At 41.5% G+C, this 27,911-nt stretch overlaps 1 protein-coding gene across 2 annotated transcripts in view; it reads right to left on the bottom strand.

Annotated features, from left to right (window-relative positions):
* Positions 1-1,757: 1,757 nt before the first annotated feature.
* MARCHF8 (membrane associated ring-CH-type finger 8) overlaps positions 1,758-27,911 on the bottom strand; it is a 94,486-nt gene continuing 68,332 nt past the window's right edge. Inside the window, exons 3-8 of one of the 2 annotated variants that reach the window (XM_082765455.1) lie at positions 27,182-27,232; positions 16,254-16,333; positions 15,100-15,945; positions 12,962-13,142; positions 8,899-9,046; positions 1,758-6,714 (exon numbers count right to left, since the gene is read on the bottom strand). In XM_082765455.1, the coding sequence (XP_082621581.1) occupies positions 6,410-6,714; positions 8,899-9,046; positions 12,962-13,142; positions 15,100-15,945; positions 16,254-16,333; positions 27,182-27,232 (1,611 nt within the window). In that variant the 3' untranslated portion in view covers positions 1,758-6,409. The remainder of the gene's footprint in view (positions 6,715-8,898; positions 9,047-12,961; positions 13,143-15,099; positions 15,946-16,253; positions 16,334-27,181; positions 27,233-27,911) is intronic. The other variant, XM_082765454.1, reaches the window with a different exon arrangement.

The following is a 27,911-nucleotide window of genomic DNA, read 5'->3' as shown; positions in this document are numbered from 1 at the left end:
CACATGCTGACGTAATTTGACTCCTCCTGACACAACCCTCTCTGCCCTACTTTGCCCAGAGACAAGATGAGGACTGAGAAAATAATGACAGTGGTGAAAGAGGAAGGGCTGGAGGGAAGACAAAGGAAATTTGGGTTGCATGAGTAGAATGAATGGGAAGGGCAAACACACTATGATACGGGTGAACAGGCTGAGGATGGGGAAATCTGGACAGTGGCTTCCTGACAACGCCCTTGCAGAGAGGTCATCTCCTCTCCAGCCAGGGCGTCCTGTGAACCCTGCTTTCTGCACCTCATCCCTCTGCTTCCCTCAGCCCTCTTTCCTAGGGGTCCCACCAGAGCAGGCTAGCAGGCACAAGTCTGGCTCTCAAGGGGCTTGGTTTTCTGAGGAGCCGGGAGGCAGCAGCTGCAGTCTCCATTTAACACCTCCACAGCTCCTAGAAGACACTCAGGTGGATCTTCCCAATCCCTGCTACTGCCCTCCTGCCTCATATGGCTTCCCTCTGTCCTGGTGCAAGACGCAGTTCACACTGACGCTGTCCACCAGCTGACAGTCACTACTCACCACATGGCTTCAGCTCCTGAGGTCAGCTGAAAAATTCAGTCCCTGGAGCCACAGCTGTGCCACTGTTCTGCTCTGCCTTGGAGATGGGCACGCTTCACACAGTGACAGCAAGACTCTCAGATCAAAGTGAGGTTTGCAAGAGGGAAGAAGTTATTTTGTCATTAACTTGAGGTGCCTGATGCCAAAAGCGTTTTTAAACCAGAGTCCAAACAGCTCTACAGGCTCTGCTCCTTAAGAAGCCTATCAGCTTTTTAGCCCAGAGACTGTCAATCAAATGGCAGGCCCTGTATCTCACTTACCATCTCTCCAGCAAGGTATTTTTGTATATAAGATTTGCTGGTGCATTTTAGTAAGCTTTATACAAGCAGTTTCATGTACCATCACCAGATGTGCTTCACTAAGGAATACAGGACACAGACATTTTTGCTTTGCATGAAAAACACCTCTCTAGGGCTGCAGTATTAAATATCCTCCCATTCCTTACCTGAAATAAAATTCAAAATTAGTCACTCTTAAAAAAGAAAGATAAATTAAAAGTTTCTTTGAGACCCCCCCGTGTCTGTTACTGCCAATTTTCCAGATCTTATTTACTCTTTGGCACTTATGCTTTTGTTACAAGCTGTCTCATATCAGTGCATATAGCAGTTTTCCTTGATATACCGGTGCTAGAAACCTATTCTATACAAACTGCTGAAGACTTCATGCCTGAGGCTTGGTCTTGCCATGAAAGCACATATAGCACTGCAGTTGTGCTTTATGCAATGAACAGCTATTGCAGTTGTCCACCACTTGATGCTTATGCAAACTTTCTTCTTAGACATGAATCAGTGTAACGAGCATCATCTGCTCGGCACCAATGCACATGAGAATGACGATATCAGACATCACTCACAGCAACACTCAGCATTGACTCAAGAAGCTCCACAGATTTTACTGCCTACAGGAGTCCTCTCTCCACCTCCTGCATGGAACAAACAGACAACTCTTCCCACGATTCCTACACCTGACCCCAAAGCACCTATACAAAGTTTTATCTTCTCACTGCAATGAAGGAGTCACCCACTTATTCTGGTGATTAACTAACCTTTTATGATCTATGACATCTAATTGTCATGGATCCTACTGCATGTTGGCGCCCTATGCTGAAGAGCCATGTGGTCCTGGGTTCACTCTGGTGAAATTAACTCACTTCATTTGATCATCCCACTACTGGGAAGCTCAACTTTTCTCCAGGCTGGGCTGCTAGTGCTGTTTGAAACAAAATGGATACTGTGCTGATTTTGGTTTGTTCTGTTTCTTTTTTTTTTTTTTTTTATAGAAACACTTTATTGCTGCAGTCAATAACCCTGTGTATCACACACAAATAACCAATTACAGTTTAAGAAACTAAAAATAATTCTGCAAGTGGCAATACTGAGAAAATGAACATACATGAAAGTATACAAAACTATACATTTAAGTTACTAGAAATTTACTAGCTAAAAAATTCTGCAGAACTGTGAAGTGTCTTGTATAAACTATACAACACATGCCAGTGTAAAGTTGTTTAATGTTATACAATTACCTATCTACAAATGTTTTACCTAAGTACAAGATCAGCTGCAATTTTTAAACAGTTATCTTCTATACAAAGACAAGTGCTTTCAGTACTTCATTGGAATATACAGACACTGCAATATCTCAGAACTAGAAAATAATCACAAAATAAAAGGTCCTGTTTAGAAGTTTTCTTTGCATATCTAATATAATGCTGCGAAAATCCAGCCAGCAATATCCTTGCTTTTGTATTTGCCCTGTTTCACGCATATTTGAGAGGGATCCAACCAGAAACACAGACCTCCCTTTCATTGCTGGCCGCAACCTCCACAGCAGACTACACTGGAAATCTGTATCTTAACACGCCTCAGCTTTAGGGGAGCCAAGTCCCAGTTTGTAATAGATACTTACCCAGAAAACACAGGGCAGAAGGAATCTGCTCCTGATACAGCACCAGCACAAGTAGGCTGGATGCCCTGATCAGCACAGGGGACACAGTAGGAGGGCTGGACAGGGAGTTACTATTGATTCCCAGGACTTCTCATGCTGTGGGACAGAGGCCCAGGACTTGTCTAGCTCCTTGCAGGCTTGGTGTAACCTTTGTTGAGTCCCTTCTGCTGAAGCAAAGCCAACCTCAATGACATTCACCAGGTAATGGTGGTGGAACTGGCCACCTCTTCAGAGCCCAGGGAAACATTTTAAACACTGACCTCCTCTGCAAAATACTGGATTACAGTTGAAGAAAGTCCTGAGAAATCATAGTAATTTAACATTTCATGATCTCATAAAGTGAAGCAATCTTATGCAGCATATGCCTGTATTTCTAACACAACACATGTTCATGACCTGGCAGATGCGCTGAACACGACATAGCAGGGAGATTTCCTTGGCATAGTCAGTGATTTTTTGGACAGGACTTAGGAGTCAATAGCAAAGGGAGTCTGGTCAGATGTCTGGGCCATACCAGTAAAGGTTCTGGCAATCTAGCAAAGGGGCTGTGGTAGATGGTATTGAGCCTACATTCCCTCCTATTTAAATTCTCATCTCAGGGAAGTCACATGTAATCTGAGCTAATCCCGGGGAAAGGACAAGGACCAGAAAAGTCAGACTTTATTTGTCATTTCGAAAGCTGCCAAAAGGAAGTTTTGGAATGCCTGGTGTGATGGGGGGCATGATCGCTTCCCTTACCAACATTGGGCAGAAAGAACGGTGCTCACCTGAGCTAGCATCAGTGCCTCACAGCTAGAAGCTGAAAACAAGTCAACAGAATCTCCTTAAGGAGGAAAAAAGAAAAAGCACCATTCAGCCTTCTTACACCATTTGATAGCACCATGCAGAAGCAGAGAACTGCAGCTCCAGAAGCCCCCTGTTAACATCAGGCAAGAATTAGCACAAGTGTGATCGGCATAAACAAAAAATCCTGACAGATGGATCTCTTCTAGTTCAAACCAGCTCCTGCTGGTTTAAGCAATCCTCAGTAGAGCAGAGAATTAAATACTATGCTTTTCTTTCAGAAAAAAGCTACTGTGGAAAGGGAACGGTAAGCAGCAACACTGGCTAGAACAATTTTATCTGCAATTATTTTTCCCCAGAAGATTTTACTAGAGATGGTTTTTCTTCCCAAGTTGAAGATACATAGGGTTACAGCAAAAACAAACAAACAAAACAAAACTTCAGCATCCTGAATACACTGAACACCAACTGGCATATGTTGCATGGAGCTTCCAAAATGCCAAATGAGATTTCACAATGCTTTACCAAGAATCATTTGTGACAGTGATTGAAACAGGACCAGCATCTTACAGTATGCCATACTGGCGCTTGTCAGAACATCAGTCAGACACTTTTGCTTCTCAGGTGTGAACTGGAGCACACACAGGTTTCATACCAGAACTTGTCCATTTTCATTTCATTTCCTTAGTGGCCACAGATCAGATGAGAACACACACAGCATCAGTCTGCAACTGATTCTGTGCATCTTGCAGACACGAAAGCCGTGTGCACTTGGGCATTTCAGAAGAAAACGATGAAGGTGTATAAGACCTGATCAACCCACCTGAGTTTATCCAGTAAACCTTTTCACAGAACAAAAACCAAACCAAGACTCAATGTTATCTATCTGAGTTCTCGGAGCAGGATCATCCACAGTGGAGTTCAAGAAAGGGTCCAAGTAATTGCACTTTAAAATATGGCAGGTGTAGGCAACAAACTCTACATGAACGTGGCCATGAAGACTGCTGCCCAGGTATTAGCAGGGCTTCTCTGCCTTTATCACATAAGTATGGGATATCCTGACACCTCACACAGTATGCAAACCCATGCCAGCGCAGCTTTGCTAGGACTGTCCAGAAATCTTAATATTTTAAAACATTTCAAGAACAAGGTACCATGTTGTTCATGAAGATCACAGCCAGTAAGCTTCAAGCATGAGATCATACAGAGGTGCGCACACACTTTTCTTCTAACAGCTCTTAGTGTGTGTTCTCTTACCATACACCCCTCTGAGGCATTTATTTTTTTTTTTTTTAAGATTAATTTAGAAATAAATTAATATTACATTTTAAGAAAAAAATAAATCACTGATCTCTTATTCTTTGGGATATGTTAAAGCAACTAATTTTAGTATGAGAAGATTATGCCCAATGAAAGTTGTACTTGGAAAGGACAAAGTAAAACCTGAACTGGACCTCAGGATTTAATTCAGTATCTCAGTAAATAAGCAGAAGCTTTTACCTAACTGAGAAGTCCAGGCAACTCCTACTAACACCAATCAGAAGATTATCATTGTCTTTACAGAGATTCAGACTAGGCTCTGGTAGAGAAAGTTAGCTTTCAGATGCAGAAGCCTCATGTGCTGAGTTTTAGTGGGGCTTTGGGCCTGCCCCAGTCACACTGATGTGAGACTTTGGTTAAATGACTTGAAACTGGACAGTGGTTCAGTGAAGCAGAACGGTCAAGTAAATGGGTAAGTCTGTCTAAAGCTCTGCAAACAGATTTTAATACTGTCCCTCTTTTTGTTAAAGCTGACTGATTAAAAAGAAGTCCCAAATTCAAAGCAATAGCCAAAGCAATTCTCTGACCATGTAATTCATCGCCTCAGGACTAAAACCATGTTTAAACTCATACACTTAATGTAACATTCACTTCCTCAACTTTGAACTTAGTACTTCCCCTCACAATGCCAAATTCTTGGGTAATTCACACATGACACAGCACTAAAGAAGGAAAACCAATTTCAGCTGTATTGACTAAGTATCTTTTTTCCATAACAGCTCACATTTTTACTAATATACCAACAAAATCTTAACCAATGGTTCGGAATGAAAGTTACATCAGGTATATAGGTGCAGGTCTGTTGATGGCCTGACCTGCTAAAAAAAAAAAAAAAAAAAAAAAAAAAAAAAGCAAAACCAATCCCCAGAGCATTGAAACCATTACGTATTGAAAACAAACACTGTACACATCCACTACTTCCCAAACACAAGTCACGAGTGCAACATTCTTTGAAAAAAACATTGTTCCTCAAAGGAAACCCAAAGAGGCAGTTTTTTAGTGTTATGTTTAGTAAGATAATGTGTTCATGTGTTGGAAATCACAGGTTGGAATTTTAATTTTTTTTTAAATAAGGCAAGAGGTTTACGTTTCAGTAGAATGGATGGGGTAGAGAATGAAGAAATGTTCTGAAAAATGACACATTCTTTCAAGTTTCATTCTCATTGGACATACATATTACAAAATAAAGATTTTTAAAAGTGCTATATGCTTTATGAGTCTCATCACAATATGTAAAGCATAATTTTACACTTGCTGCCTAAGACAAAATGTTAGTGGCAGTGTTAGCAGTAGATTAGACTCTAGCTTTCTCATTTCCCTCAGTTTCTGGGACAGCCTCCTTCATCCTGCTTAGAAAAAAAAAAAACACAAGACAGGAAAAAAAGACAACAACCAACACTCTACACGTTTTCCAGAATCATTTAGAGTCATCTTCTAAAGTAACAGACTCCATGAAGTTGATGACAGTTCACCAGCGGCTTGCTTAATACCACAACCAAGGCTCATTCTACTCAGTAACCTGTGGCTCTTCGATCAGCCCAGTACGTGAGACGAAACGTTGAGAGGTATGCAACCATGATAACATTGACAGATACGCCAAAGGGATTTAAAAAAATTCCCACAAAACGCAAATGTAAAAAACTTCATCTGCCAGACCTCGGCTGTTAGCCAATTTTAAAAAGGTAGAGCAGTTTGCAGTAAACAATGATATTTTAAATCTTCAAGGACATACAGAAACACCCATCCCACCCAGCAGTCAGACGTGAAGGATTTCTGCAGCACAGTCTTCTGGCTCTGTGTAATGTGAAGAGTTTGTATCTGAATGGTGAACCCCAAGCATTTCTTTACTTTCAAAGTTTGGCTCCATTAGTGCAGGTTTTTCAAAAATATTCTTTTTGCTAGTTTCCGGACAGTTTTGTACATATATTACTCGGTTATAAGCTTTAAGTCTCTTCCATAGCTGTACGTACACTTTGCATTGTACATACATGAACAGAAGTCCTCCAGTGAAACCAATAGCCACAACCACCAACTTAGTCCAAAATGGCCATTCTAGAATCCCTGAAAGAAAGAAAGAAAAAAAAATGAATATATAAAAAGGACCAGGTCAATATTGGGTAGACAATATGGCGTCTCTCAAAAACATTCCTTAAGGAGACTATCACAGAGTTTGTATTCTGCCAATTTTTTTTTGTTTTGCCTTGTTTCTCCCTTTAAGTTAAACATATGCAGGCTTCTAAGCTAGTTGAGTTCACATAACATGTTGAATGAGCAGACAATTTTATCCTCATCAGACCCAGTATCTTCTAGTTGAACTACAGCATCTCTTCTGGTGCAAAATGGCAAGTGTTGAAGATACTGAAGTGTTCTAGCAAGCTTATCTGCCATATTAAGAACAACCACCTGTACTTTTCCTGAATTTGTGTGGCTTGAACACTCAGCCACTGGATCTTGTTACATTTCTATCACCTACATTTAAATGAGGGATTACATATTTTATACATCTTCTTTTATAGGTCCTGAATCCACTCAGTCTCTCTCCTCTTGAAAGATAAGCATCACAAGATGGATATGAAACCACACTGAATCACACACTTCCAGGTTTCTCACAGAATCAGCAGCAGCATAGCAAAATCACAGACAAGTCTTCAAAGTTTTTACCAATGTGCAGGCCACTGTTCTTTTGGAAATGCATGGTAGTGTGAAAAGATGGAAAATACTTTACTCCCCAAACCCAAAGGGCACTGCAACATGACTACTGATGAAATCCCACCAGTGATTAATATCTGAACCTCTGACTCACAGGTGAGCTATCTGATGCTATCTGTAGGCAGCAATAGCCTACGCTTGCCACTGTGCAGACATGAATTCATAAATGTATGCACACTCCCCACATGCACCCCAGCTCCTCGGAGCACTCCCCAGATTTAGAATCCAAATGAAGGGAGCAAAGACAGCATTGTAACACGTGCTAAATATTCCGTTACTCTTCCTAGTCATGTTCATCTAATATATTTATTTGCTAAAATAACCTGGAGACTACAAATCTTTGACAGCATATGCTTTTCATTATTATATGGAAACCTTACATTGAAAGAACAACAATTTTTACCATACACAGAAAAAAGTGTTGGATAGAACAAAAACTACAAGCTTTCATTCAAAGCAGCTTCCTGACTGAAGCTATGAACAATCTAACTACAGCTAAAATTAAAAATTACTGCAAAACAGTTCTGTTTAAAGTGTGATTCTGTTCTGAAAAGAATAACGGCTCTGTGGGTTTGCAGGTCTATTGATGCTCAGCTACCTCCACAGATGATGCTCTTCAACCACAAGCTAAGCATTCTCCAACTGCTTATCAAGTTGGCATCCAGCGCTCTGCAAGCCAGTACAGTTTACTTTGAATCAGCCACAATCGCTCCCAGCCTTGTTACACACCCTGTCCCTCCTATCCCTGCCTTCAGGGGGAGCTCAGTTGCCTGAGAAACCGTTCTACAACAGATGGAAATCATGGCCCAGCACACCAAGGTAAACAGATTTCAATTTGGTAAATTTACAGCTGGCATTCTGAAGAAAACTTACTGTTCAAGAAGTTAAGACATCCTTGCAGTGGGGTGGCAACCACTGCATGAATTGCAGTGTGTCTCATCTCAGTTGCATGAATTGGAGTCCTAAGAATCAACCTGAATTTCTTCTGCTTCGTGTACAACCACTAATTACAATTTCTCCAGCTGAACATGTCTCTCACAGGAAACTTGTGCTAACCCATCTCACAGATGGCTGAATAGAAAGACTAATCCTGTTAGTTTGGCTCAAAGATTTGGATTTAGGTTCCTCTTTCTTCTTCTCTTTTTTTAAACTGTTCTCATTTTGCTCAGCTAAAGGTAGCCATAGCAGCAAACAAATGCTTACATCCCTATCTGCTCTGTAAGTGTTGCAGTTGAAAACTACATTAGCTAAGCCAATGCAATTTTGTGTCTGCTACAGTGGATTGGTTCCCGTATCTGTGCATTTCATAACTGCAAAAGAAATTGCTCTGAAATAGACTTAAAAGCACCCACAGACAAATTTACACCAATTTAACTAAGTCATTTAAAAACTGCTTTTAACCCAACCCAACCTCAGGCTAAAGCTGCCTCATCTAAGTAAAAGCATTACCTGCACACTCATGTTGTACACCCTCTCTGCATTCAGGATCAATAATTATTCCAAGGGAGTAAGTGGGAAGATAACCGAGTAACATACCAGTAGTCTGTCCCTGTTTAATCTCTTCAGCAGTCCTGTCTATGAGGACATACAGAGACCACACAACGCAGGTGATGGCAATGATATGGAATGTCACAGAGCACATGATCTTCCTCCTCTCGCTGGCTGTCATCTGTAACTTCTCCCACTGTCAAGAAATCCAGAAGCAGAGCAAAAGATTAAGTATTTATCACAGTTAACAGAGAGTATAAAAACCAAACACTGATAAGAACAAAACCAGACAGCAGACCAGTTTTAGAAGTCACACGACGACTGTCCTGACCACAGCATGCACGTGATGGCTGGCAGCTTGCTCTGCTGTGACAGGAACAATCGGTCCTGGTGCAGGACGGGAACATCAGGGCTCAACTCTCACCTGGAGCCTCAGCACAAAGTCATCACACCCTGCTCACCCACACAGGCTCCAGCACAGCGGGATCCACAAGCAAGGCTGCTTCTCAGTGCGTTCGTAACTGAGCAGCAGGCACTCACACTCAAAAATGAACATCTTGAAGGGCGAAAGGGCTGCCTTGCTCAGGCAGGCATTCAATAACACACAGCAGTAAGAGTAGTACATGATCCAATCGTCCAGTACGTGTAAGATATCTCACTCTGAGCTGTTAAGAGGCCCCCGGTGCACAGCCAAGGCTGTTTAGCTCTCAGTTGAAGGCTGTTTAGTTCTCACCTCCTACCTCTGGAGGTTTCATTCGATCTTCACGTATATTTAATGCTACTTACAGCAGCAACACCCATATTTTATTTTCAGTGTTTCAAGTGCACTTAAACACGTGCCCTAAGAATATACAGCAGAACTGGGCTAACAGCTTTAGAAAGTGAGATTATGCATCAAGTTAAACTCCCAGACCTGCATCTTTCAGCAATGTCTTTACAGCCGCAATAGAAACCACAAAATCAGGTCACTGACATTTAGGAAGGATAGAAAGAATGTAGACAATTATTATAGATGCTTCTAACATAAAATACATGGAAATTTTCAAAAACAGCTTTTATTTATTTATTAACCAATGGCACCTGGAAGCTGTTTGTTTGTTTGTTTTTAAACACATTTTCTCTGTATGATGAAAACTTTTGCAGGTTTATTATGCATCCTTCAGTGTATTTGCTTGGAACAAAGTGTTAAGGTGTTTTGTTTTTTTTTCCCCTCACACTTCCATAAAATATATACCAGGGTACTTAAGCTTCTCATACATACCCATGTGTTAACAGAGAGCTGCATTTGATGTCTCCTGAAATAACTCATAGAAAAAGTTGACTTTGAAAAAGAGGGAAAGTGTGGAAGATAATGAAGATGACCTTACTGATACGACTGAGATCACCCATCATGTTGAATTATTGTTACCAGTGCTTCAAATGCAAGAATGGTTGAACCACAAAACAGAGACTTTGTGATCCTCTGTCTTACCAATAATGTCTTTGGCTAGTTCAAGACATATTTCTACATCAGTGGGCGTCCAAGTCTCATTATGGCACAAGAACTGAAGACTTCTAGCAATGACGTTAAAGATTCGTGCCATGCTACAAAATTATATTCTTTCAACTTCCTTAGAAAAAGACTGGACAAAACATTCCATTTGGATGCTATGTTTTAAATAAGAACTAGATTGTGTATTTAAACAAAGATGTTTAGTTTCTACAGACTCTTACAGAGTCACAAGGTCTTGAATTTTGACTAGTTAATGCTCCTCTTTTCAGTTCTGCAGCTAGAGCTCCTCGGCTATATCTCCTGTGAACTGCTGCCATTGGAGTCACCAAACCAACCCACATCACTCCATCTCTTCCATTAATACAAGTCCACATCAGAGAAGTTGTTCTGCAAATTATTTGTTCTGCCTCATCCCCAACTGGAAACTAGAATCTGGAAGCCCCTGGTGCACTGTTCTGATGACAGAGCAAATGGCATTTCACAATTACAACACTCAATATTTCTTTCTTTTTTTTCTTTTTTTTTTTTTTTTTTTTAAAGTGTTGCTAGAACAAACAAAATAGTAATAATAATAATAAAAACACAGAAAAATCAGGTCTAATTGTCTTTTTTTTTTTTTCCTCATTAAATTAAAAAATGAAGCTTCCCTCTCTCTCTCCTCACTTTCACTTGTACCATGACATGGTTTGTTCCTCATTCCCTTCCCTTTGTAACTTACTGTTTTAACACGCCACAGGCCAATAGACGGTGATGCAATACAGCCTTAAGATGCTGAGGATTTTAGATTCCATTTCTACCCTACAAATATGCACAAGCCCTGTTATTTGTTCCATCCTGTTCATAATCACCAGTTCCACACTGTTTTGTCCCCACTGACAGGATACCAGAAAGGATGAGTTGAAGATGCAGAGGCAGCTTGTCTTCTGGCTGTAGCTGAACCTCTACAGGACTCTTTAGACGTATTTGAAAGGTAAATTCCTTCTTATCCTTCTAGCATCTGGTCTCTCTTCCATGGATGACCTGTTCAGATATAACTAATGATGCCAAATGACTCATTTCTGAAGGTGGTCAACAGCTTTCTCTCACAAATACGCACAAAATGCCTCCCCTGCCCACTCCAGGCAGAATGAGCATAGAAGAATAAGCAGCTAATTGGCACCTATCGCACCTCTTTTTACTCAGGCTTCTCTAGAATAATTTCTTTCATGCCCTATGAATGGGCTGCGCAAAGAGTTGTCTGTTGAAATAACAGAACCTATGGCAACCAGTACTGCAGCTCAGAGTGACAATGCTCTGTGCTAAGGGGGCTACCAAGGAAAAAGCTACGGTTCTTCGAAGGCAATGATTTGCTCCAGTCATAAGCAGAGGTCATCCTATCAACAGGAGACACTATGCTATATATACTGCAAACTGCACACCTCCACTTAAAAAAAATAAAAAATAAAAAAAAATGAGAGTGTTTGAATTATGTTCCATTTTCTGTTAGGAGTTGGTTGTGGAAACTGGACAAGTCCTCACAGTAGCTTTCAGATGGCTGCTGTCTAGACTTCCCACCCTATATGATTTAAGATCATCATATTTGATTGTGACGTCTCTCATTTATTCGAGCTCCAGACTAAGGTTATTTCTATTAACCTCTTTCACTTTGGTAGATGTGGCAAGATTTGTCTGTGCTAAGAATACCAGTGACTTCCACCTCAAAATCACAATGGTGAGGATTAACTGAATTTGAAAGCTTGGAGGACATGAACAAAAGAATTCAAGCACAAAACTGGACTTACAATACAAATAGTGTTTAAGTACGTATACTTTAAATCACCAGATTTATTAAAGGTATTCCTATTTTATAAAACAAAAACAGAGGTTCTAGCAACATGAAGTACTAAAACTTAGTCACACACAAAGAAAAGATAAAACATTTATCGGTGAACCTTCTTCTACTTACACTAAAACAGGTTCTTGATAAAAAATGCTACAAATTTCAACCGAATTATATTCGGAATGTATGATTTAAAAGAAGTTTAAACTGAGATCTTCATATTTTCAAAAGAATTTAAAAGCCATGTAGACCTCAGTACATACAAAGTAATACAAAGCTCAGTCTTTCAAGAAATAAAAAAACAACAATATGGATAACTGCAAAGCAAATGCCTTTGTGCATTAGCTCAGAAATGCAAATGTGACGTGAAAAAACAGGTTGCTGCATGCACATACGCATGAGCAAGCATGTATGTACTTACATTTACACAGAGAGAGCTGCTGGGCTACAATAAATCTCAATTATTTTTTTCCTGTTAGATGTGGGGCAATGCAACAAGAGAAAGGGCTGGAACTCATTTTCAGTTTCAGGTTGGGCAGTTGAACAGTATTCCCACCTTAAATTCTCAAAGCAGAAATATCACGACAAAGGTTAAAGCAGAAAAATGCTGCCTCTCAGAGCTGGATTCCATCGATGTTGAATTTGCGAGGCTGAGTGTTAAGCAATTTAAATTCTGCACCTATACAAAACTGACCAGATTTGCTACGGAGCCATAGAAATATGATAAATACGTTGGTTCTGTGAGACTGTGGGCAAGGACAGCCTTCTTTCAGCATGGATGCATGTGTAACAAAGCCTACCTTTCGCAAAGGCTTCAGTTTTGTCTCCATGATGAACTCGTACTTGCACAGTTCACAGCATCGCGTATCTGAGCTCTTGATCCATTGCTGCAGGCAGGCTTGGTGCACAAAATGAAGACTTCCCGTGCAGTGACAGGGGGTAATCAAAGGGCTCTCGTCATCTCCTTCACAGTGACATATCCTGAATCAGAAGCAAAGCTGCTCATTAGAAGAGGAAGCAGAAAGGATGTGAAAGAGGCATGTAATATCTGTGATCACACACGGCTGTCCGTTGAGGATCCTAAGACATACATATCAAAGGAACATCTTTCATAAAGGAGCTACAACTAGAGAACTCCCTTGCTGCACAAGCACACACATACACGCAAAATAATTGAGTGCAGACACTGCTAACTAATAGATGAGGCGGACACACACAGCCTGACAGAAATTTGGTATCCTAAAGAAAAAAAAAAAAGTGTACAAAACGACAACCTTTCATCTACCAGAACAATAGCACTTAACTGAAAATAGTATTTAAACAGATCAGACAGCACTTCCCAAGACAAAATATGCAGAGGCACTGCTATCTACTCATGGATTATGATCTAACACAGAAGATGAAACAAAAATCCCAAATGAATTGTGAAAAAGCCCAACCCAGTATCATGAAGAGTTAATTTAGCCTGGGTTTTGCACAAGGGAAATGATTATTTCTGGTGCCAATTGCTAAGAAACAGAACCACGCTGCAAAGCTATAGCATCGATTTTCCTCAAATACACCTACTCTAAAAGGACTAATGGCTTTGCTCTTCAATTCCTACCGTGCAAGAGCTGCTAAGGAAGGAACAGCTCTGCAAAATTCCCAATTTCCCTTACTGCCTAACCATGCAGACAGAAGGGACACCTGATACAGTGCTACTGCCAGGTGATGGCATTTGATTTCCAGCTTTAATTTATACACAGCACTTGGGCTGCATCAGACACCACTAACTCCTTCTAACCATGCGGAAGTGGTCATGAATTGAAAGGGGGATGGTAAGGAGCTCAGGGAATGAAAATAAGTTACTAAGCATATGTGAAGTACATCCTGGCATGCTGCCATCCCTGTCTATTACTGAAATCTCTTACTGATGTGTAGCATCTTGCCTCTCACGACCTTGCTGATAGCTAGCAAGTGGGACTGAAGGAGTAGGCAGATTACAAGAGCATCTTGTTGATGACAAGCCAGTAAGGAACTACATATTGCTGGTAACGTGGTGTAGTGTGTGTGGGGGGGGGAGGCACCAAAAACTGGCAGGTAGTAACACAGCCAGCTTCAGAAAGTGGTGTCAGGGAGGAGAAAGATTAGGACAGTAAAATGCTAGGTAGAAGGATGTGACAGTTACTCCTGTACTTGGTGTCTCCTGCTCCTCAGACATTCTTTGGAGCTGAGATGGGGCAGACCTGCAGACAATTCACCACGAAGACAGTCCAGAGTAGCATGTTCTTACCACCTGCATATATGATTAATACTCTGTAGCTAGAACAAGAACACCCCATCCTTTTTGGACCCTATACTACAGACATCACATGGGCTCATCACTAGCACCCAGTGCTTAGGTCTCCCTTTCAACGAAGGCATCCAGAAAGCTCTTTATGAATAAAACAGCATGTTGGGATACAAACTGGGAGGTAAAAAGTCAAGAAAACAATCTTAAGCTATATGGACCCGATCTCAGAACCAATGTTCAAGCAGCCTCTTTTCCTCCTCATTTCCCATCCTCTGACACAAACCAGCAATGGCTGTCAGGAAAACACATTGCTCATTAAAAGCCAATGAATTTTCAGCTTGGCTTTTAGTATGCGTAGCTGATTCTCTCATGATATTCCCAGTTTGGGCACTGATGAGAGAAAAATACAGCCTCAGAACCCTGAACCTGAAACAAATTGAAGACAATTTATTTGACTCCCAAGGAAATTCTTTTGTTTAGTAGACTTGTTAAGTGCATCAGAGGGGTTAAAGGAAGCAGAGAGAAGGTTGCATGCTTCAAATTGCACAAATTAAAGCAAGGTGACAGGGTGAAGGAAGAGACAAACAGCACAAAGGCAGGGAAAGCAGAATGGTCACCACCGCACACGGGAGGGCTCGAAGGTCGGCGGTTCTCCAATAAACCAACCTGCAGGTATCCCCCGATGTAGACACAGGGGAGACAGGGGGGAATTTTTCTGAGAGAGGGGAAGGGCAGTCAAGGTCACTGTCCTTCTCAACTGAACAGAGCGGCGCCCGCTGCTCTTTTGTTTTCAGTTTCACTGAGGTGCTGTCCTCAAAGACGTCATCATCTCCCATATCATCAGAGCAGAAGTCCGTGCTTTCCACCAGCATGCTGGAGGACTTTTCAGCTTGAAAGTGACTGGAATAGCTCTCCAGTTCATGGAACTTATGCAGGCTGCTGGTGCTAGAGTTGTGGGAGAAGGAAAAAAGGTAACGCAACAGTTTTTTGCTTCTTGAGGTGTCATGGTCCACTTTGTCCTCCAGCAAGGGGATGTGTACAGCGCTGCGGTTCTCTGCTCCTCCCGATGCACTCGAATAGTTGGAAAGGGAAGGGATGTAGGAGTGCTTAGAATTGCTAAAAGAAAGAGGCCTGAGATTCAACGATTTCCTCTCTTTAAGATGAAATTTGTTAATCCTCAAATACTGCTCTTGAGTCGGGGTCAATTTGCCTTCTGAGCATGTTCGCTCCACATAGTCAAAGCACTCACTGGTGCTCTGTGCCTTCTGGTCCACGTCATTGAGGGACTTGGAGAATTTCATGGTGCGGGTGGGCTTTACATTCTTAGCAGACCTGAGTGCCTGGCCCCGATCCTGCCCACGGGAGTTTCTCTTTGCTGCATGTAACGTGTCCTGACAGATTACTGTCACAGTGACCCCTTGTGTCAGAGAGCTCTGGCAGTGAGGATTTTTCAAGACAACAGCAGACTGCACTGGACTGTGATGACAACATTCAGAAAACACTGCACTGGAACTGCATGCAGAACAGTGGAATAAAAGCACAGAAAGTAAAACACAATTACATAAGAGAACATGTAATTAAAAGTGAAGAAATGAGAATTACAGCTAGTGTGGGAATGTCATACGTAGCGGGCCAAACAGTCAGTGGGATTCAATGAAGCAGTGTTAGAAAGCAGTTGAGTCAAACAAATGGGATGCTTCAGATCAGAACCCCGTGTTGCTTACTTCCCCATACACATGCTTTTTCAGTTTTGTTTTTGTTTTTTCTCAACTTGAATCTTGCACGAGCCTTGCTGTAGCCACGCAAACATCACACTTTACCTGCAGATGTCCTGATTGGATGGTGTAACAGAAGTCCGAGAGAAACTATGAGGAGCAGAGATAGAGGTTGGACTTCCAGCCTGCAGTGAAATAAATCAAAGAGAAAAAAACAGTCAGAAACTGAAGAGTTTGGTAAGCACAGCAGTCGCCTTCAGGGTTAAACACAGCATATAGAGCCAGATATCACTCTACATCACATTCAAGGGCGAGCTGCAAGAAAGTGAGGCTTCATTGTCAAGTGCTAAGAAGGGAGGTCACAAAGCCTCATCCTTGGGAAAACAGAAATCAGAACAGAAACATTTCTCCCCAAGGTCAAATTCAGCCATCTCTGGAGCAGAACCTGCCAGCTGTCAGACACTGCACAGAACAATAGCTCAGGAAATGAGCAATGCTACAGTAATTAGCATAATTAGACGGAGGTGTGTATATAGACTAGTCGTAATTGAGCTACCACATAATAGCTAATCCTTCCACTCACAATGAATACAAGAGATTAGTGGCTTGTTTTTTGTTTTTTTTTTCTCCCCACAAGACATCACCATCAGTAATTCAACAACTCAGGCACTATATGGGGACATATTTTCAGTACTAGCATATGTACACGAGCACCGTCTGCCAAAACAGACCATTCCCTGAAGTACTCTTTGTACTTCATGAGGCCTTTCATCCCTGCTCCTACTCTGACAGGGTCTTCCACCTACTTGCAGAAAAGGTGTGGCAGCAGCCACACTCAGGGGACCTGACAAGATCACAGTGTGAAATAGAATAAGCAAAGAATTCAGAGTAAGCAGCATCCTGTTTCAGAGTTGGAACTTGATGGCCTATTATTACAGGGTTTTTTTGCTGCTATACGCTGTGGGTCACTATCTGAAAATTCAGGACACTTCCCAAAGGTTTTGGTGAGAATGAGACTGATGTTGACAACCCCCTTAATGGGCAGAGAATCTCTGAAGCAGTTTTTCCCATGTTCCACAGCTGTTGGATATGCCGTGCAGCTTACCCGCTGCTGCAAATCTGTGCTCTCACATCCCAGTTCAAATAACGCTTTATAGCTCTCTTGACCTGCCCAAGCAAAGCCTGAAAACCACAATAGAGGAATGCATTCAGCACAACAAAACTGTTTACACCACACCACACCACTGCATTGCATCTGTTCTTGGTACACAAGCATACATTATCACCTCTCTCAGGTCTCTTCAATTCTGTATTTAACTAATTGAAGAACCCCATGGTATATTTAAACAGGACCACTGTGGGCTTTTACAATACACAATGTTTGTCACACAATATTTTCTTCTTTCTTTGTCTGAGAAGGTGGGTATGCAGGGAGACTTATGCTACTTTATAAATACAAACACAACCGTCATCTTCCGTGTTACGTGACTCATCTGTTAAGGTTTTGTTTCTTTAGCCCAGCAGTGAAGAGGGCAATGTGCCTTGCATTGCAGCAGGATGTCTCAGGTACACCAGGCCTGAAAAAACATGTATCCATTTACAGCTGGGCCTGCAAGAATCAAGGGCAAGGCTCAAACACACACCTCGTGGTCTGCAGCGAGACACCTGAACTTGTTTCCCATCCTACCAAGATAGGTACGCATAGAGAAAAATAATTAAAAAAAAAAAAAAAAAAAAAAAAAAAAAAGAGGAGGATAACCTCGTTCTAGAAGGCAAACTGAACAATGTCTTGACTGTGACAAAACAAATTAAACATGTAAAGTTCAGTTTGGGCTTTATCCTGGAAAGTATGGTTCTTATATTTTACACCGCTTGCACATGCTAATGATACAGGATGTTGATCATACAGGGAAATGAATTCAGCTATTACTTGGATTTTTTCTGTTTAGTCTTTAATCTATTCTACAAATACTCAACTCCTATTTCTTAAAAAGAGTGCAGTAATTTTTTATTTATTTATTTTTTTTTTACGACATACAAGTTAGCGAAAGAGCTGACACACTATAATCTGGTGCGGTAATTACGCAAATGAAAATTAATATGACTTAAGTAATGAATTATTTAAAAAGACATATTTAGCAATCTTTTAAAAACAAAATATTGAACCAGTAAAACAGCACATCGCATTCTGCCATGGAAACAGAGTCATATATTGCTGGAACTGCAGTGACAAATCAATTAATAAATCTGTGTCTTTTTTTTTGTTATGAATCTATCACAAAAGGTAACCTGCTTGTAAAGAATCCACTCTCTTTACTTCTTCATTTTAGAAATGAAGCATTAAAAAAGACAGATGTGTATACAATGTGCCAGTCTAATAGCAGATGATTAGATTGAGTAATCCAAAATTTCCCTTCCAAACCCATGTTACCTGTTTCTTGATCCAAATGCCTGTCACCATGATAGAATGTCAAAGTCACACTGCTTGGGAAATCAAAAGGCTGGGACAAGCAAGAAATTATGAAATTTTGTTTACATTTCAGGATTGTTATTCTGTGGCTAGATGCCAGCACTGTTCACAATAGCTTGCAAACAAACAAAAAACTAAAACCACAAATCCACACCAAAACACCAACAAACATACCAAAAAACCACCCATACACAAACACACATGTGAAACAACTTTCCTTTTGCTCTTATCTTCCTGCTTCTCTTATACAGGAGGTCTTTTACTCCATCTTCAGACAAAATGCAAATGCAGCCAAAAAATGAACATAAGATAACACTCATGGAAAGGCACCACAAATTGGAACAACAAGGTACTGGAGGAAGTTATATCCCACCCTCAGCTGAAGCTGATGTAATTGTGGCTACCGCTAACAGCCGTGGTTCAGTGTACCTCCAGTCTCTCGTACCTCCCACCCTCCTTTCCTCCCATACTTTTCACTCGTGAAACTATTTACACAGCTGCACTGCAGATCAGATTAGGATACTGAGGTAAGGCCAAACTAACCACTTATTTTGCTGAGCTTGTTTAACGTCAGTCACTTCTCTGGCTTCGCTTGCCAGAGGAACATTAGTTAGTTACAGCAATGAGTCTCTAACAGTGAGAAGAACACAAAAAAAATGCAAGTTGCTGCCCAAGAAGTAAGGAAGCCACAGCAAAGAATAAAGGAAGAAATACCAGCAGCCCTGGACCAGAACAGGACAAAGAAGAGGTGATGTTATGGCAGAATGCAGCAGAGAGGTGGATCCAGCTAGCTTGTAGCACTGACAGCTCTCCCATGCAAGGCTTAGCTCTAAAAAGGTTGAGAAAATAAGCAATCAAAGCCTTTACCATCATCCTTTATGCATCAGAAGCATCCTCCCAAGTGGTAGCACCTTTGGGTAAACTAGCTACTTATGACGTGGACAGCAGCAATAGGTTTTAAAACACTCCTTATGATAGGGAGTTTCTGCCATGCTCATTCTCTGACAAGTATCCTAAGCTTGAATTTCACCCGTCTAACCCCAGAATCACTTGCTGAATCACTGTGGACTTTCATGCCCTTCACTCTGGGTGAATATCAGCTTCAATGACAAGCCCTAGGAGATATGTGCTAGAGAGTTATCCTGTACAGCCAGACTGGTGGCCTAAAATAGCTCAGAAATAAAGGTCAATAGATAGTTAATTGTGTATATTGACATTCCCATCTAATGCAATTCAGTGAGGTCACAGTGCGGCCCTCTGCACTGGTATTTGGATAACCACTATAATTCTGAAGGCAGAAATCCCTGGAAGACTACAGCTCTCTATAGTGCTGCCATCAAGAAGATATACATACATCTTACATACCTTATATAAATATTTATATCTTACATGTATAAGATATATATATGTATAAATATGCATGTGTGTGTGCAGCCATAGCTGGTTGTCCTCATTCTCACCCTATCCTGCAAACTGTGATTTCTTGGTAAAGTAACTCGGTCTTTTCTGATTACCTACTTGTGACCCCATGCAGCACACCAAAAAAAAAAAACCACACCCCACCTTGCCTCAGAAAAATTGTCATCTTTGAAGTCAGCCACAGTGAACATGTCAAGGGCTTGGGTACATTCGCAAACAACCTGCTTCCCTGAGATGTCACTTCTGGGTATAGTTGTTGTCGTCTCACTCTGGGCTGTGCTTTTGTACTAGTAGTTATACCTCGTTTTAAAGAGCAGGGCCTGACACATTTTAACAACGTAATTACATTACTTATTAATGATAGAAAGTTAAAAAACAACTTCAGTCCAGCGTATTTTTCTCCACTGAGGGAAAGTCTGAAGGAAGCAAAGAAAGGGTTTCCCCCATACCTGCAAACCTTATTTCTTGGTGCCACATGAATAGGAATAACATTGTGCCCCTAATATTTGTCCTACAAAATCATCTAGAAGGCTTAGCTAAGGACCCGGCAATTAACATAACAAGCACTACACACATTTTAAAATGGATCATACCTCTCCTTTGGTATACAGCTGATGTTAAGGCAGACAAAGAGTTCAAGAAAAGCAGCACAATCTTAAATCTTCCGCTCATGAGAACTGCAGCACAAGAAGCTTCAGGAAAATACAAATGTAACAATAGAGCAAGCAGCCCAACACTCCACAACCCTAATCTCAACCTGGCGTTTTGATTATAGGTTTGCCTTTATTTTACACTGTGATGAACCCATTTCAAAACTACTCTCCTGCTGAGTTAGAAAAAAAAAAAAAAAAAAAAAGGAATAAAAAGCTTCAAAAGGTAGCTTGCACCTGCTGCCAAAAAGACTGATGCTACAAGATGTGTCAAGTGCCACCAGACCATTGCAGCTGTTTCTGTCTGCCTCTCTTCCCTGTAAAAAAAAATAAATAATAAAATGGGAGGACAGTGATAGTTATCTCCACTGAGCCAAATCCAGTGACCACCAGGTCCTCCGGGGGCTTAAGGAGACACAGATAATCATGGTAGCTGCTGGCTAAGGAGAGACATCACCACTGCATTGGAGTTGTCTGTGCCCCAGGTACAACAGAGGCCTAGCCCCACCACATTACTCCCCACCCCACACAGCCTCGGCACGGTGTTTTTTCAGCCGGACATCACAGTGCTGCAGTGGGCCACAGGGACTTGTGTTTGAATCAGATTCATCTCTGCTGGCATTAACGCATCACAGTGATCAATGTGGTATAAACAGAAGAAAGACAGAATCAGAGGGATGGTCATCGTGTGCTGTATTTTAGAGGAACTCATTACCGAAGAGCTATTTTATCTCTCTTGTGCAGACCCCATTTAAACATGTATTAAAAAGGCAAGGCTGCTACTAGATGTGGACATGGCAGACACTTATCTTGCACTGTGCATCTCCAAAGGCAGTAAAAGCCCCAGGCTCTGCTGCCTCCTTAACTTCGACCATGGAAACCAGAAACCACCACCCTATATCTGTTCCCTGGCAGGATCTAGGTACAGTCCATACAGTGATGGGGACCTTGTGAAAAGAGGCCCTAAGTGCCACTGCAATACACTCCATAGCTAACCTGGCTACTCTTCAGGTACTTGAACGACATCTACGAAGAGACCCAGGGAATCTGTTGTTCTTCAAGAAGGGGATGCCATTTTGTACATTACACAACTGTACCACACGCCAAGAAAGACTGCAGCTAGCTATGATCTAGGCTCTGCAATACAGCCATTGCTCAAACACCCAGCTCTCACCTCTGCGTTACCTATCAGCTACGTTTCTTCTGCTTTTTTCCCCATGTTAAGAGGGAAACAACAGGAGCAACCAGTCTAACTGTTCCTCCACCACACACTCCCAATCCTCTCTCTCTGTGGGCTACTTCTGTACCATTCTCTGCTTGCTCCTTTGCCCCAGCCTCATCTCAACCAAAGTGGCAAAATTCAGCTTTGCCTGACAGATCCCGAGCCTGGGCTGAGGGCAGGCAGGGAAGTCTCAGTCAAACCCAAGAGATGCATCCATCATTACATCGGAGTCACTGCAGAAATAATTGCTTTGCTGGAGCCATCCGACTTCACAAGGATGCGACGCATTTGTGTTTGTACATTTTCAGCAAGCACTGCATTCCCTTTACTCACTGGCTGAGGGCTCCTGCAGAAGTGCACTGCAGCTGTAGTCTCCGGCACGTATTTGTGGAACAGATGTTGCAGCTTTGCTGCACATGAGACAAAGGAGGCCTCCAGCTGAACCAGCACACCCATGCAGCAGTGCAATGTGACAGTGACAGCTACTTGTGCAACCAACCTGGCATTTGAGGTGGCCAGAACAGGCTACCTGCATGCAGGCTAGGCATTGTGGAGGGTGGGCAGCCCTAGATGGCATGTTGTTTTTGAAAGCCTTTTCTAAATACCAGCATGTCAGGATCAAACATCAGTAACATCTGGTCTACATGAGCTAAAATTACATCTAGAAACTAGGAGTAATGGTGTAGTCAGCTTCTCCTCACATTTCCCCAAGAACTCTAAAGGTGAATTCTGGCAGGAATTTTTCCTAGAGATATCAGAGCCGTAGGAAACACAAAGCAGGCTATTTATCCTTTCAAAATCTCCCCAGGCATAATTCAGCCTGCCTATAGCACAGGATTAAAGTTGACTGAAAACAGTAACAACTACACAGACTCTGCAGGGAGAAAAAAAAAACAGCCCATCAACTATAAAAGCTTCCTCAAAATACCTTGAATAGACTGGGGAAAGAAAACTCTTCCAGGTTTCTCCTTCACAGGATTCCCTTCACACTTATATGAAGTAAGAATCTGGCGCCAGGAGGGGCATCACAGCAGAAGGAGACTATTACATCCCTACCAACATTACTGCACTGTGCCCCAGCACAAGCTTACTTCTCTTCTGAGTGGGGAAAAGAGTATACCTTACCCTTCATGTCAGGCATTTTTTCCTTCCTGTCTTATCCTATCCCTAGCAGCTCAACAGAATCAGGATTTATTTTGTTTAAGCAACTTCTCTTTCCCTATTCCTCCTTCCCCCCAGACTGATGTACCTGAGCAGCAGACCTTTCAGCTAGCCCTGGTCAGCTGATAGACTACAGGACAGCTAAGCCCAGTGACTGAAAAACCTGGACTGCTTTTCTATGGGCAAACGCTCACTGAATCCATCAAAGCTGCAGGCAACAGTGGACGTGTGTATTCATATGCTTTCCTAAATCTGTTCCAAGCTGATGAACAGCCTAAATGGATTTTAAATTTTATAGCAAGCTTAGGCTACCACTTTGCATCTGCACTGGCTGCCATTCAGCCCAAGAATAATTTAATACTTTACAGCATGCTTCTGCTCAAAAGATAAAGCTATGCAGGCCTTCAGAAAAGACAAAAGCATTTACATTTTTTAAGGAGCATACTTTTGATTCCTTTGCTGTGATCCCAGTATTAACATTTTCAAAATTTACCTCTCAGAGGGCTATAAAAATAAGACTACAAAGTGCTTCCTCACTATGCTAAAATCAGCCCTCCACAGCAATCAGGTGACAGGAACAGTACGCAGATGACCTTAAGACATTTCCCTGTATCATGTCATCAGTTTCGGGGCCTATCAGACACTTTAAAGGTAAACAATATCACTAACATCAGGATAACTGTTTACAGCCCAGCTTTGTTATTGACCCCAGTTGTGCTAGTTAGCACAGTTTCTTTCAGTTTCTTTATTTAAAAGCAGAGGATGTGAATTACCAATACTATGCAAATCCTTTTTTTTTTAGCTACTCTGTGACTAGCTGCGTTTAAGGGTCAATTTTATCTATATTTAGAGGATGAAACTTCTATTACACTTAATTATTTCTGTGTGGCTTGTATGATGAAGGTACTTACTAATGAATGGTGGCTTCCTGACAAAAATGCTGGCTTAGGGTATGCAGCTGAGATTTGAACCTTGACTGTGTAGTTGTGTGCCAGCCAGCAATGTTTCAATCAGTGTCACTGCTCCTGAACAGGGCAAGTTTGGAATTGCGCCTTGCCCGAGTCCCACGACTGAATCAATTCAACCTCCCTCCAACACTTTTTTTTTTTTTTTTTAATTTCAAAACAAACATAGAACAGATTCCACAAATTCAAACATTTCTTGTGGAGCAGATTTAAAAAGAATGTTTGAAATATACACACCAGAAAAGCAAAGAAGGGCCTGGAGGAATGCCACATCCCCCAGCGTGCAACAGACTGCATAAAACCTAATAGCACCATATGAAGATCCTCCTACATCTTATCCCCTACTTCTTTTTCTGCTGCTTCTGGCCTCCATCCCCAGCCAAATGTTCTTCTTTTCTCTTGGCCTGGACGCATGTACCAGTGTCTCTTCAGCCTCTCTTAGCATCTGCCCCTTGGAGGACTGCCTTTTGCCCCTTCCTCCCAAGGGAGGGCTCCACCTGGCCCCAACACTAGAGGTCTAAGTTCGGAGAGGTCCTGCTACCTTCACCAGCTGATTTTATTTTCAGTGGCACCATCTGTCTGCCTCCCTCCTTGATCACTTTTAGCCCAAGGGCACTGACTCCTTTCCTTGGTCACACTGAGTAACACAGCATCCTCTCTTGGCTAGAGGCTGAGTTCTGACTCAATCCTTTCCACTCAGGTTGTACTGTGCAACTGAGAACAGTGGAAAGACACACAGTAATAATCACAGCAGGTTCATAATGACATAGCAGCACCAGAAAGGGCTTTGAATCAAGTGCCAGCACCAAGCATTTGTAGCAGCTCTGCTACACTGTAAGCTAGATTTGGATGGAAAAAATAACAGCTGAAACAGTCATTTGCAGAAAGTGTGATCATTATTTCTGTACACACAAACACACACACACCCCAACATATCTGGTAAAGCAGCATATAATTGATGAAACTCAACTTCAGTTAAATGGTTCTTTTTAAAATAGTGCAGTGTCAGCAAGCTCTGGGGATTCTAGAAAGGTCTATATAGGCAGCCAAGCACTGCCCGACGTTTTCCTCTACATGTATTCAACCTGAATTACTTTCTAGGTTGTTACACTATTCTAAATAAAAATAAAAGGCACTTTCATATTAAACCTTGGAACTAATGAAAAATGTTTCACACACTCAAGATTCCCCACAGCATCCCGCTACTATAATCCTTCCTGGTTTGCCCCACAAATTGCTTGTGACAGCCATCCCAGTGGTGAACTGCAAAATAAATTACTGCAGCTTAGCACTGAATTGTCTGGATGCACAAGGCAGCATTCAGATGGAAGAGGCAAAACAGGTGACTGATTTCACTGGCAGGACTTCCACCTCTTGCCCTTGTTAGGAGCTACCTCCAGAGTGAAGTGGTTGTGGATCAGACACAGGCAACAGAGGGTCAGCAAGAATGTTTGTACCTCTGGGAAGCTCATGTTTGGAAACAAAAATTCTCACAAGTTGAACTGGCAAAGCTGACTTTAGATCCCCTTGAGAACTTTTGCAACACGCAGCAATCACTTTGAACATTTCAGTGTTCCAAGAAGAATGCAAATATTGGCATCTCATTCACCAGGGAGAGCTTTGCCAGAGTACAAGGTCCTTCCCATTGCACTACCACGCCACCAGCTCTTGATGAATTAAGAACGAACTGTGCAGCCAGCTTTGCGTATGCTGCTTCTGCTGGGACTGGCCTCCTCTGTGAGAACAACCTAATGGGAATGAAACTGCTGCTGCCAAAAGGCTTGTTGTGCTGAATTTCACACACACACACGAAGAAAAAATATAATGATACTTGATAAAAAAAAATGAAATTTCTAATGAAAAATGCCTGGAAAAAAAAAAAACTAACAGTAAGGATCCCTAAGAAGAGAATAGCAAGGGCAAGAAGGAATAGCAACAGTGCCGTTTCAGAAAAGTACAAATAAAAAGTTATACTCACCTGATATTTACTTCAAAATCCTGTGAATACACATTTTCTGAAGCTGAATGCAAAATGCAGTCCTACATCACTCCACAATAACAACACCTTTGGCTTGGTCAATGTTACGCACTCAGCCAGTTGCCCTGCTTGTTATTTAAGACATCGAGTAATCCTGCCTTTCTATTCCAAAGTGAAAGTTATCTGTGCCCATATAAACCATAAATTAAGTACAGACACTGTTTCTTTTGCTGCAGATAGGCACAAATCGCTTCACATATCCCGAAGTACCCAAATGGCATAAAGTGATTTGAGTCTGCCATTAGAAGTCACTACTACCAGCAACAGCGGTGAAACAGAAGGGATAAGGTTTATGCACCCTGTGAAAAATACTGGTCAGCCAGAACAATGTTGCTTGCGTGAAGGCTTTAAACAATTGTATTCATGCAAGCAAAAAGGTAAACTCAAAGCAAATTAGATTTCAGCTAATTAGAAGTCCTCTTATTTGTTAAGCAGAAGTAGGGATAGGGTGTGTTATTGCCATAGGTTGTCTTGGACAGAAGACGTTCTTTTCCTGATGAAAAAACAAAGCAACTGTGCTTTTGAGGTCTCCATTTGTTATATTGAAGTGCGACTACAAGGAGCAGCGCATCATGTTTCCCTCACAAGACCAAGATTGTAATAGCAAACAATTCAAAATACTTACATAGCCATGACCTAATAGCAATGCACGTCATGACACTAGCAATATAATTCAATGTTGAAGTGACAATAAGTAATTCTCAAGAACGTATCCAATACATATTATGGGGTATATTGCTATACGCGTCTTACACTGGACAGCTTATGCAAAAAAAAAAAAAAGAACATACTCGATTGATGGTTTTGGAGCATTTTTTCCCCAAGATAAAATCTCAGGCATGTGCCATCTATCTTGCTCCTACTGAGCTAAGGAGGCTGACAGTGTGAAAGAGAAAACCTACTGTAGCTTCCATTTCATTTGACCTGTAAAGACAATCTGCACAACACCAGAGGATTCTACTGTTTCAGGAGAGTGACTATCAACTACAGATTGTCATGAGCAGCATTTTCTACTGGTCACGCTCTAAAATATACCACCCCAATTTTGAAATGAAAGAAAACCCAGTATCCCCAAATTTATCAAAGACAGTTATATCGAGGAACATACCTTAGAGATGTTACTGGAGCGGCTCACAGAATGGCCCAAAGCTTTCTCATTCTGAAAGAGGAAGAAGAAGATCATTGAAGGAACAAATTACAGTTATGAGGATATTTTAAACCTGGTATTAGTAACCAAGTATTATGGAGAAAGTCTTACAGCTGTGACTTTTAAGGATGTTGCTTCTATTGACATCAGCTTGATTTGCCGCATTTACTAAGCTGTTTTGTTTGCTTAACAAGCTATTACGCTGCTGAAAATCAAATAGGCAAGACAAATACAAACTGAGAAACACTAGAACAATGACCTCTTCTACCTGTACTGCAGAGCTCCTTCCCCAGATGCCACCTGATTTGGAAAGGATATTTTTCAGCCCTGCCTCATCGAGATCTAAAGGCAAACATCCAACCACTAAAACTGAAAGCTCTTGCTTAAAGAAAACATTCCAGTGATGTAAACAGAAGTATCCCAGTGGTGCCTGGAAACAATTCTGAATAACCACATGCATGTCATTTCAGGAGACGAAGCAAGAACTACTGAGGAACTTCTTATCTACCACAGAACTCAGAATTAAGCTGGAAACATCATACAAGATGGAAATCAAAAGCCACAATTCTTAAAACTGAAGTCGGTGACGAACATATCTGTTACTTTTCACTATGCAAGCCCTGACGGATAACAAACATCTCCTACCAAAATAAACTACAAGTTTCACCAAAATATTTCATCCTTTATGGCT

This window comes from Aythya marila (genome assembly GCF_965140915.1).
Source record: "Aythya marila genome assembly, chromosome: 7".
Classification (NCBI taxonomy): domain Eukaryota; kingdom Metazoa; phylum Chordata; class Aves; order Anseriformes; family Anatidae; genus Aythya; species Aythya marila.
Note: the sequence above shows the minus strand (reverse complement) of the source record. Positions and strands in the feature narration are given on the sequence as shown.